The sequence below is a fragment of the Mya arenaria genome, chromosome 14 (assembly GCF_026914265.1).
Source record: "Mya arenaria isolate MELC-2E11 chromosome 14, ASM2691426v1".
Lineage (NCBI taxonomy): Eukaryota > Metazoa > Mollusca > Bivalvia > Myida > Myidae > Mya > Mya arenaria.
In genome coordinates, this window is record NC_069135.1 from 13,902,793 (window position 1) to 13,914,836 (window position 12,044).

Below are 12,044 nucleotides of genomic sequence, written 5' to 3' on the forward strand. Positions count from 1 at the left end.
GAGTTATCTATTTTAGTGTTATATACATGTATGTTTTTTTAAACAGTCTTGTTATGAATATTTAATTTTCCTCTTAAGAAATTCTGAAAGTTTTTCACCACTTCGGATTAGATATTAAAAAAACAAACATGTTACATGGCTGTAAAGAGGAAATTATAAATGTCTTTGTGCTTAGGACTGACTCAATAATGAATGTGTTCTTGTCATCATCAAAGTAGTTTAATTTATGCTCTAATTGATTGATCAAAGTTTCTGTCATTGTTAATGTGGTGAATGCCATATGTACTTGAGCTCCATTGACGAGAACTTGCTGTATACAAATATACCACATCATCTCCTAGCTTCATGCAGATAACTAGTCATCAGTAGCTGGTGTACCGCTGAGTAAGGTCCATATCCATGTTGTATAAACTAGTTGTGAACAGAGGTGAACATGTCCTTTTGCCCTCCAGGCCCAAGTTTTTTTATTATACGAAGTCATTACTCCATAACTAACCGAACTCATTCCTTTCATGGTTCAAAATATTAACTGTTTTTACTCTGCTAAAATCATATTCTCTCATGTATTATGTTGATGTAGATTGAACTAAGGGCATTGAACAAAAGTTGTTTTAGAAGCATTGCACAAAAGTTGTTTTAGAAGCATTAAACAAAAGTTGTTTTAGAAGCATTAAACAGAAGTTGTGTTAGAAGCATTGCACAAAAGTTGTTTTAGAAGCATTGTACAAAAGTTGTTTTAGAAGCATTGAACAAAAGTTGTTTTAGAAGCATTGACCAAAAGTTGTTTTAGAAGCATATTGACCAAAAGTTGTTATGGAAGCATTGACCAAAAGTTGTTTTAGAAGCATTGAACTAAACTTGTTAAGAAGCATATTGACCAAAACTTGTTTTGGAAGCATTGAACAAAAGTTGTTTTAGAAGCATTAAACATTTTAAGTTGTTTTAGAAGTATTGGACAAAAGTTTTTTAAGAAGCATAAGGTGTGTTATTTGCAGATTTAATGAAGCTAACACTAAATTTTGTAAAGATATATAGAAATGAAAATAAATGAAGTAACGAAAAGAAACCAAACTTATTTTCTTTCCATTTACAATAAACACAGGCTTAAATTAGTATACTCGTTAGAGTTTTGGAGACAATGGGGCCAGTTCTGGACCTGCTGTCAACCTCTTTGACTAAAACTGTTTGGATTTGAAATTCAAGTACTAGTAAGCAAGCTCATAATTATAACATTAATTTGGTAACATCTTACCCTACTTTCTGGCTGTTGCAGAAAAAGTGTGAGCAGTATTGGCCGGACCTGAAGGGGAAAACAGAGGAATTTGGAGACATATCAGTTACCTTGGTAAAGTGTTGATCAGTATAACTTATTATAAGAAGAGGGTAGCAGGTTAGTTTACAAAACAACATTGAGCGATTGAATTATCCAAATGTGGTCACAAAAAGGTTCCTCTTATGAAAAAACAAAAAAATGAAAACGTTATTGTTTTTATATGTGTATTGATATGATTGACATTTTTTCATGCAAGTACAATGAACATGTAGTCAGCTCTTATTTCTGAATGGACAGCATAAATGTTCAAATCTTATGCAATAGTGTATATATCTAGGTATTTACAGGGCTTCTGTTAAATGACGTTTGGAAGTATATTACACCCTAAAAATGGGCTTAACGTTAAAAACTTCCATAGTTCTGGAAAAAACAAATTTGAACGCTTGGCGATAAAAAATATCAAAACCTGGTGTCTATATACTTTAATGTATCCAATTTTCAATCCATCTTCAAGTAAAATGAATTATTATAATCTAAATTTATTAAGTTGGCAAGTTATAGATGCATCTTATTCGATTTTTTACATAATAGTGGCTCAAATTGTAGTATTGTAGAAACTTAAATTTCCACATTTCAGTGGAAAACTTTCAATATTGGTGGTACGGAAGTTCAAACTTTCAGTTTCAAATTCTTAATGGAAGCCCTGTATTTTACACATATATCTGGTACACTCAACACAGTTTACAACCCAGTTTTTGAGGTCATTCCAGGAGCATACATTAACAACCTGAAATGATTGCTTACATGTATTTTCAGATCTCTGAGGATGAAATGGAGGTGAACTGTATGATCAGGAAGTTAGAGGCTTCTCAGGCTGGTGGCCCTCCTGTCACCGTCACCCAGTTTCACTACACAGGCTGGCCCGACCACGGGATACCCAACGACTTTGATGTCATCCTCGAGATGATGGCGGAGATGCGTGAAATCAAGCGGAATGACCCGGATAAGGCCCCCATGGTTGTTCATTGCAGGTATGGTGTTTTTCTTGGTAATTCAATTTAGTTCATCTTTCTTTTGAAACTAAATTCTGTCTCTTAAATATTGTTTTTCTTTCAAGTCACATCTATTATGTTTCTTTCTGAAACAAATTTTTGTTTTTTCATCATTTGATGTTGTAAGGTTAGGGAGGTTGTGAAGTTAGGGGAATAGGGAATATGACCTAAGTTAGGGGAATAGGGAATATGACCTAAGTTAGGGAAATAGGGAATATGACCTAAGTTAGGGGAATAGGGAATATGACCTAAGTTAGGGGCATAGGGAATATGACCTAAGTTAGGGGAATAGGGAATATGACCTAAGTTAGGGGCATAGGGAATATGACCTCAGTTAGGGGCATAGGGAATATGACCTAAGTTAGGGGCATAGGGAATATGACCTAAGTTAGGGGCATAGGGAATATGACCTAAGTTAGGGGCATAGGGAATATGACCTAAGCTAGGGGCATAGGGAATATGACCTAAGCTAGGGGCATAGGGAATATGACCTAAGCTAGGGGAATAGGGAATATGACCTAAGTTAGGGGAATAGGGAATATGACCTAAGCTAGGGGAATAGGGAATATGACCTAAGTTAGGGGAATAGGGAATATGACCTAAGTTAGGGGAATAGGGAATATGACCTAAGTTAGGGGAATAGGGAATATGACCTAAGTTAGGGGAATAGGGAATATGACCTAAGTTAGGGGAATAGGGAATATGACCTAAGTTAGGGGAATAGGGAATATGACCTAAGTTAGGGGAATAGGGAATATGACCTAAGTTAGGGGCATAGGGAATATGACCTAAGTTAGGGGAATAGGGAATATGACCTAAGTTAGGGGAATAGGGAATATGACCTAAGTTAGGGGAATAGGGAATATGACCTAAGTTAGGGGAATAGGGAATATGACCTAAGTTAGGGGAATGGGGAATATGGCCTAAGTTAGGGGAATAGGGAATATGACCTAAGTTAGGGGAATAGGGAATATGGCCTAAGTTAGGGGAGTGGGGAATATGACCTAAGTTAGGGGAATAGGGAATATGGCCTAAGTTAGGGGAGTAGGGAATATGACCTAAGTTAGGGGAGTAGGGAATATGGCCTAAGTTAGGGGAATAGGGAATATGACCTAAGTTAGGGGAGTAGGGAATATGACCTAAGTTAGGGGAATAGGGAATATGACCTAAGTTAGGGAAATAGGGAATATGACCTAAGTTAGGGGCATAGGGAATATGACCTAAGTTAGGGGAATAGGGAATATGACCTAAGTTAGGGGAATAGGGAATATGACCTAAGTTAGGGGAATAGGGAATATGACCTAAGTTAGGGGAATAGGGAATATGACCTAAGTTAGGGGAATAGGGAATATGACCTAAGTTAGGGGAATAGGGAATATGACCTAAGTTAGGGGCATAGGGAATATGACCTAAGTTAGGGGCATAGGGAATATGACCTAAGTTAGGGGCATAGGGAATATGACCTAAGTTAGGGGAAAAGGGAATTGATCTCAAAACTTTCTGATATAAAGAGGTAATAAATAACAAAAGCTAAGGATTCTTTTTCTTGTATTGAAAATATTGAATTAAAGAAATAATGGAATTATGTATCATAACTGGAAATCATTATGTATACTAATACTACAATAACTTTTGTTGTTGTTTGAATTTATTTCATAGTCTTAGTTCTGTATGTTTCCTTTTTTATGATGTTATTGATGACATCATTTTCCTTATATGTCAGTGCTGGTTGTGGGCGTACGGGAACCATTTGTGCCATAGACTACGCCTGGGATGTCTTGAAGACAGGGGTAAGGCATACAACTGTCTAATGAGACTCGTTATATCGGCCAGGAGCAGTACATGTTAGCCCTAGAAACACATTTACTGTATATTGTTTCAACTTTCCAAATCTGAATAGATCTTATACAGAGCTAGGGAACCTACTTAATTCATAATGCAAACATAAGGCATAATAAAATAAATTAAGTTTCAGTTCTAGTCTAATGATACTTTCTATCTGTTGTTATATAGAAGATGGATAGAAGCTTCTGTCTGAACACCCTGGTGAAACAGATGAGAGAACAGCGACCCTCCATGATACAGACTCATGTGAGTTCACCCTAACAACCTTTTGCTTAAGCAGGGATCTGCATAACTGTAGTCCTAAAGCCAGCTGATTTTAATCAGTTCACCTAAAATTAAACTGAAACTATTCTGGCTTTATAAAAATGTGTAAATTATTCCGGTACAAGCTGTTAGCTTCATAATAAAGACAGCTGTAAGATAATATGACCCAGCTATTGTCAATTTTCAGGCTATGAAATAGTGCTGAATATTTGGAAACATGAGAAAGTACTTTTAATGGGGTTAGAGCTATTGGCGTCTTTGGTGAAGCTGGATACCTATATTATTACTTCACCTCTCCATCTAGGTTTTATAATGAATAAAATATGCCATCCTACTAATCCCAAGAAGCAGTACATGTTGGCTTGTGTTTAAATTCACCCCTCTATATCTCCCCCCAGAAGCAGTACATGTTTGCCTGTGTTTAAACTCACTCCTCTACATCTCTCTAAGAAACAGTACATGTTGGCCTGTGTTTAAACTCACCCCTCTACATCTCCACCCAAAAGCAGTACATGTTGGCTTGTGTTTAAACTCACCCCTCTTCATCTCCCCTTAGGAACAGTACATGTTTGCCTGTGTTTAAACTCACCCCTCTACATCTCCACCCAGGAGCAGTACATGTTTGCTTGTGTTTAAACTCACCCTTCTTCATCTCCCCCCAGGAACAGTACATGTTTGCCTGTGTTTAAACTCACCCCTCTACATCTCCGCCCAGGAGCTGTACATGTTGGCTTGTGTTTAAACTCACACCTCTACATCTCCGCCCAGGAGCAGTACATGGTGGCCTGTGTTTAAACTCACCCATCTACATCTCCACCAAGGAGCAGTACATGTTGGCTTGTGTTTAAACTCACCCCCTACATCTCCCCCAAGAGCAGTACATGGTGGCCTGTGTTTAAACTCACCCCTCTATATCTCCCCCCCAGGAGCAGTACATGTTTGCCTGTGTTTAAACTCACCCCTCTACATCTCCGCCCAGGAGCAGTACATGGTGGCCTGTGTTTAAACTCACCCCTCTACATCTCCACCAAGGAGCAGTACATGTTGGCTTGTGTTTAAACTCACCCCTCTTCATCTCCACCCAGGAACAGTACATGTTGGCTTGTGTTTAAACTCACCCCTTTACATCATCAGCCAGGAGCAGTACATGTTGGTCTGTGTTTAAACTCACACCTCTACATCTCCCCACAGGAGCATTACATGATGGCCTGTTTAAATTCACCCCTTTTCATATTCCCCCAGGAACATTACATGTTGGCCTGTTTATAAACTCACCCCGCTATATCTCCCCCTGGGGAGGAGTACATGTTGGCCTGTATATAAACTCAGCCCTCTATATCTCCCCCCCAGGAGCAGTACATGATGGCCTGTATATAAACTCACCCCTCTAGATCTCCCCCCAGGAGCAGTACATGATGGCCTGTATATAAACTCACTCCTCTAAATCTCCCCCAGGAGCAGTGCATGATGGCCTGTGTATAAACTCACCTCTCTATATCACCCCCAAGGAGCAGTACATGATGGCCTGTATATAAACTCACCCCTCTATATATAAACTTGTCCCTCTATATCTCCCCCCAGGAGCAGTACATGATGGCCTATATATTAACTCAACCCTCTTTATATATAAACTCACCCCTCTTTATCTCCCCTAGGAGCAGTTCATGATGGCCTGTATATAAATAAACTCACCCCTCTCTCTATATAAACTCACCCCTCTTTATCCCCCCCCACAGGAACAGTACATGATGGCCTGTATATAAACTCAACCCCTCTATATCACCCACAAGGAGCAGTACATGATGGCATGTATATAAACTCACCCCTTTATATCACCCACAAGGAGCAGTACATGATGGCCTGTATATAAACACACCCCTCTATATATAAACTCACCCCTCTATATCTCCCCCAGGAGCACGGTACATGTTGGCCTGTATATAAACTTACCCCTCAATATCTCCCCCAGGAGCAGTACATGATGGCCTGTATATAAACTCACCCCTTTATATCTCCCCCAGGAGCAGTACATGTTAGCCTGTATATAAACTCACCCCTAAATATCTCCCCCAAGAGCAGTACATGATGGCCTGTGTATAAACTCACCCCTCTATATCCCCCCAGGAGCAGTACATGATGGCCTCTGTATAAACTAACCCTCTATATCCCCCCAGGAGCAGTACATGATGGCCTTTATTTAAACTCACCCCTCTTTATCTCCCCCAGGAGCAGTACATGTTCGCCTGTGTATAAACTCACCTCTCTATATCTCCCCCCCCCAGGAGCAGTACATGATGGCCTGTATATAAACCCACCCCTCTATATCTCCCCCAGGAGCAGTACATGATGGCCTGTGTATAAACTCACCCCTCTATATCCCCCCAGGAGCAATACATGATGGCCTGTACATAAACTCACCCCTCTATATATAAACTTGTCCCTCTATATCCCCCCCAGGAGCAGTACATGATGGCCTGTATATAATAAACTCAACCCTCTTTATATATAAACTCACCCCTCTTTATCTCCCCCGAGGAGCAGTTCATGATGGCCTGTATATAAACTCACCCCTCTATATATATATATAAACTCACCCCTCTTTATCTCCCCCAGGAACAGTACATGATGGCTTGTATATAAACTCACCCCAATATATCTCCCCCAGGAACAGTACACGTTTGCTTGTGTTTAAACTCACCCCCGCTACATCTACATCAGCCAGGAGCAGTACATGTTGGCCTGTATATAAACTCAACCCCTCTTTATCACCCCCAAGGAGCAGTACAAGATGGCCTGTATATAAACTCACCCCTCTACATCTCCACCGAGGAGCAGTACATGTTGGCCTGTTTATAAACTCACCCCGCTATATCTCCCCCTGGGGAGGAGTACATGTTGGCCTGTATATAAACTCAGCTCTCTATATATCCCCCCCCAGGAGCAGTACTTGATGGCCTGTATATAAACTCACCCCTCTATATCTCCCCCCAGGAGCAGTACATGTTGGCCTGTATATAAACTCACCCCTCTATATCCCCCCAGGAGCAGTACTTGATGGCCTGTATATAAACTCACCCCTCTATATCTCCCCCCAGGAGCAGTACATGTTGGCCTGTATATAAACTCACCCCTCTATATCCCCCCCAGGAGCAGTACATGTTGGCCTGTATATAAACTCACCCCTATATATCTCCCCCAGGAGCAGTACATGTTGGCCTGTATATAAACTCACCCCTCTATATCTCCCCCAGGAGCAGTACGTGATGGCCTGTATTTAAACTCAGCCCTCTTTATCACACTCAAAGAGCAGTACAAATTGGCCTGTATATAAACTCACCCCTCTTTATCACACTCAAAGAGCAGTACATGATGGACTGTATATAAACTCACCCCTCTATATCACCCACAAGGAGCAGTACATGATGGCCTGTATATAAACTCACCCCTCTATATCACCCACAAGGAGCAGTACATGATGGCCTGTATATAAACACACCCCTCTATATATAAACTCACCCTCTATATCTCCCCCAGGAGCACAGTACATGTTGGCCTGTATATAAACTCACCCCTCAATATCTCCCCCAGGAGCAGTACATGATGGCCTGTATATAAACTCACCCCTAAATATCTCCCCCAGGAGCAGTACATGATGGCCTGTGTATAAACTCACCCCTCTATATCCCCCCAGGAGCAATACATGATGGCCTGTATTTAAACTCACCCCTCTTTATCTCCCCCCAGGAGCAGTACATGTTGGCCTGTATATAAACCCACCCCTCTATATCTCCTCCAGGAGCAGTACATGATGGCCTGTGTATAAACTCACCTCTCTATATCTCCCCCCAGGAGCAGTTCATGATGGCCTGTATATAAACTCAACCCTCTATATCTCCCCCAGGAGCAGTACATGTTGGCCTGTATTTAAACTCACCCCTCTTTATCTCCCTCCGGGTAGGAGTACACGATGGCCTGTATATAAACTCACCCCTCTATATCTCTTGCAGGAGCAGTACATGATGGCACATGTGACAGTACAGACATTGTTCCAGAAACACCTGGACCTGATGGAGGACCACGTATACGGCAACATTGACTTTGGGGAGCAGGTAAGTACTTGTCAATTTTGGCTTAGAATGGTTATAACTCGCATGTAGCACACATATTGATCAATTTTCATTTAAAGCTTGCCTGTCTTTTGAAAAAAAAGCCAATATACCATCATAGCCTTGGTTTGACTGCCATGGGGGTTGCCATCATAGCCTTGGTATGGTTGCTGTAGGGGTTGCCATCATAGCCTTGGTATGGTTGCCGTAGGGGTTGCCATCATAGCCTTTGTATGGTTGCCATCATAGCCTTCGTATGGTTGCCATCATAGCCTTGGTATGGTTGCCATGGGGGTTGCTATCATAGCCTTGGTATGGTTGCCATGGGGGTTGCCATCATAGCCTTGGTATGGTTGCCATGGGGGTTGCCATCATAGCCTTGGTATGATTACCATGGAGGTTGCCATCATAGCCTTGGTATGATCGCCATGGTGGTTGCCATCATAGCCTTGGTATGATTGCCATGGGGGGGGGGAGGGGTTGTTCTAAAACTTAAACATTGGCAATAACTCAGAAAACATTCAAGATCTGAATGCATCTTGGTATGCCTTTTGCTGAAGACACACACACACCAGGTATGTTTAGCTTGGGCCATATATCTGGCCTAATGAATTGTCCAATTACATGTATGTCCCTTGGTATAATGAAAATGAATGCAAACTACCTGAAGAGTTGGCTTTAAGATGAAGATACTGTATTGTCTTATTTTTAATATAGTTTCCACCAATTATTAATGGTAGTACATGCCTTTCTTCTGTTATATGGCTGTATTGCAACAAATTTAATTTTGATTACATCTGCATTTCAGGAAGACTCAGAAGGTCAGTGCTTATTTTCCATTTTGTCTTTCAAACTTATAATATCTCAAAAGAAGCTTTCGGTGTGAAAAATATTATAAGTCTGTTTATCAATGTATAGGCAAGTACAACTTAGATTAAATCAAATTGGAAACAGGTAATGCAAAAACTTTATAAAAAATGGGTGAATTTTAGATGCCCGGCCCCGGAAGAGCTCTGTTCTGACACAGGACATTGAAAGCACAGTTAAAAACATCACTCACCCACCGGAGATGTCTCTGAAGGAATCTGAGGATGACATGCTACACCTCCCGGCCCCCCTGGCACCCATCCAAGCCCCTGGGTCTCATCCCAACCCTGTTGCAGTCCAGGAGCATCTACCAACATCACCCAAACCTGCTCTCCCAAAGAAGCCCATGGATGTAGGCCCAGCTATTTCCAGCGGTCCCTTCAACAAGGAAGCGGAAAGGGAAAAACCAGAAGGCGGGGGTATGAGGAGAGAGAACCAGCGATCGTTCAAGGTGGAGAAAATACAGAACATACCCAGCCAAAAAGATGACCCAAAGGTTGAGATGAGATATCTAGGTAGTATAAACAAGGAGGAAAATTCCCAAGAAAAACATCTATCATTTCCACCTTCTGAAACTGGCAAACAAGATCTGCAAAGTAGGAAACAAATGTTTGAAAAACCTGATACAGGTAAACCAGAGCCTATGACACAAAAACCAAAGCTCTCTCCCAAAAACTCTGTTGATAGGAATTCCAACTCTGTGATATACCCAGGCCCTACACTACACAAACAAAACACCTTGCCCAGTGCAAGTGCCAGTGACAATAACAAATCAAGTATAAAAAAGACCCAAAGTGTTGATCAAAGTGGTGCTGGGTCGCCCATGTTTAAGACAGTACTAACAGTAGGTGGAGAAGCTTCTAAAACTGGCCTCTTAAAAACCAAATCTGCCCCAGGTCCGCCAGCAGCGTCAGGCTCTACCATGGGCTTGAAGAAAACCAATACCTTGCCAGCAAAGGCATTCAATCCATTCATAGACCAGCCACAGTCCAGTGTCTCACCAGACACCACTGTCACTAAAAACGATGTCTACTCCCTGGCCAGGGACAGGAATGATTACTCAGCTGTCTCCAACTACAGCTCAGGTGTCAGTTCTACACAATCCACAATGCAATCAACTTCAGCAAAGCCATACTCAGACCTGGCTAACTACAGTTCTTTGGGGTCTGCTGAAAACAATAACAGACCTCAAGTGGCTAACAGTGGTCGCATACACAGTGGATCTACTGGCAGCAACCCATACAGCTATGCTGCTGACAGTGTTGCATCCAGCCCTGGTCAGCCCCAGCCTAAGCCTGCAGGCACTGAGTACTCATATGCCCAGGAGATCACAGACAATGTTTATGCAGAAGTAGACAGGTCCAATAACACCCATACCCAGAAGCCCAAACTAGGTGACGCTGTGTATGAATCTGTGGATTACAGCCCGGACCAAATGGTACTGCATTATTTGTTACTATTATTTTACAGTAGGAGATACCTTTTTGTTATTTTTTATTAATGCTTTAAATAAACTCTAAGGATAAGGTGCTACTTCTTATGCTGACTCTTTAAAGCCATTGTTTTTTATGGATTGAAAGTTTAAAAAAAATTAAAATCATTTCATTCATGAACTTATAAAGAGTGAGCTCTACATGTAGTGGCTTTAATCTCACTGCAGAATTTATCATGCTGGCTTTGTTTCTATCGACCCATATTTATATTTACTCTTAATATTATTACCCTAGGGCAAGACAGGGCCACCCCCAATCCCTGACCGCAATTACCAAGACGATGAGCAGACGTCAAGTAAGTTATCACATCTGGATCTTCTTGATTGAATTAAAGCTGTGTTGTACAATTCTGGGATGATGGCTTACTTATAATATAATGCACCAGATTGATGTTGTGCAAAGTCCATGCATTTGCACTAGCAATCTGTTCCATGATAATCATAAACATAAACAGTTTGTTTAAATTTACATTCAAAATTTATTTTGTTGAGGCAAAGATAATTGTTTGAGCCAGTAATTCAATATTTTTGTTTCCCCTCTCGCTACCCATGAAAAATGTATTTGGAAGGTAGGTTGGAAAAAAAAAGTGTTTTTATGCTCCCCAGAAGGGAGGATATGGTCTCTGCTCTATACATCAGGCTGTCTGCCTTCCGTCCGTCTGTCACACCCTTGTCTGCAGATTTACTTCCAAACTACTGATGGGATTGAAATAAAACTTGGTATATAGATAGATGACAATGAGAGGAAGTCCAGTGCACAACAACCATAATCCTATTATGCATATTAATAAGTTTTCTCCCCTTACCCATTTTCCATAATTGGTGCTTGTCCAGGCAATATCTTGAAAATTACTAAATGGATCTAGATGAAACAGGAAATAAAGATAGAGGAAGTGCATTGCACAATAACCGTAATTCTGCCCAATGTATTTCTTTAGTTATCTTCCCTTCGAAAATTGCATTGCCATAAACCAATAAACTCATTCATTCTCGTAAAAAACAAAGACTTAAAACTTTCACTCAGGTGAGCGATTCAAAGCCATCATGGCCCTCGTTTTTTAAATATCTCCTCTTTGCCTGATAGTTTTCAAAAATATGTTCCTGTTCTACATATGTTTGCATGTTTTATTAAGTATGAACCATTA

General features: G+C 40.8%; 1 protein-coding gene across 1 annotated transcript in view; it reads left to right on the forward strand.

Moving 5' to 3' along the window:
- LOC128216740 (tyrosine-protein phosphatase non-receptor type 12-like) overlaps positions 1–12,044 on the forward strand; it is a 63,589-nt gene that overhangs the window by 33,676 nt on the left and 17,869 nt on the right. The window contains exons 5-12 of the mRNA XM_052923396.1: positions 1,274–1,345; positions 2,090–2,304; positions 4,049–4,115; positions 4,339–4,416; positions 8,442–8,543; positions 9,349–9,361; positions 9,533–10,845; positions 11,135–11,195. Coding sequence (XP_052779356.1) covers positions 1,274–1,345; positions 2,090–2,304; positions 4,049–4,115; positions 4,339–4,416; positions 8,442–8,543; positions 9,349–9,361; positions 9,533–10,845; positions 11,135–11,195 — 1,921 coding nt within the window. The remainder of the gene's footprint in view (positions 1–1,273; positions 1,346–2,089; positions 2,305–4,048; positions 4,116–4,338; positions 4,417–8,441; positions 8,544–9,348; positions 9,362–9,532; positions 10,846–11,134; positions 11,196–12,044) is intronic.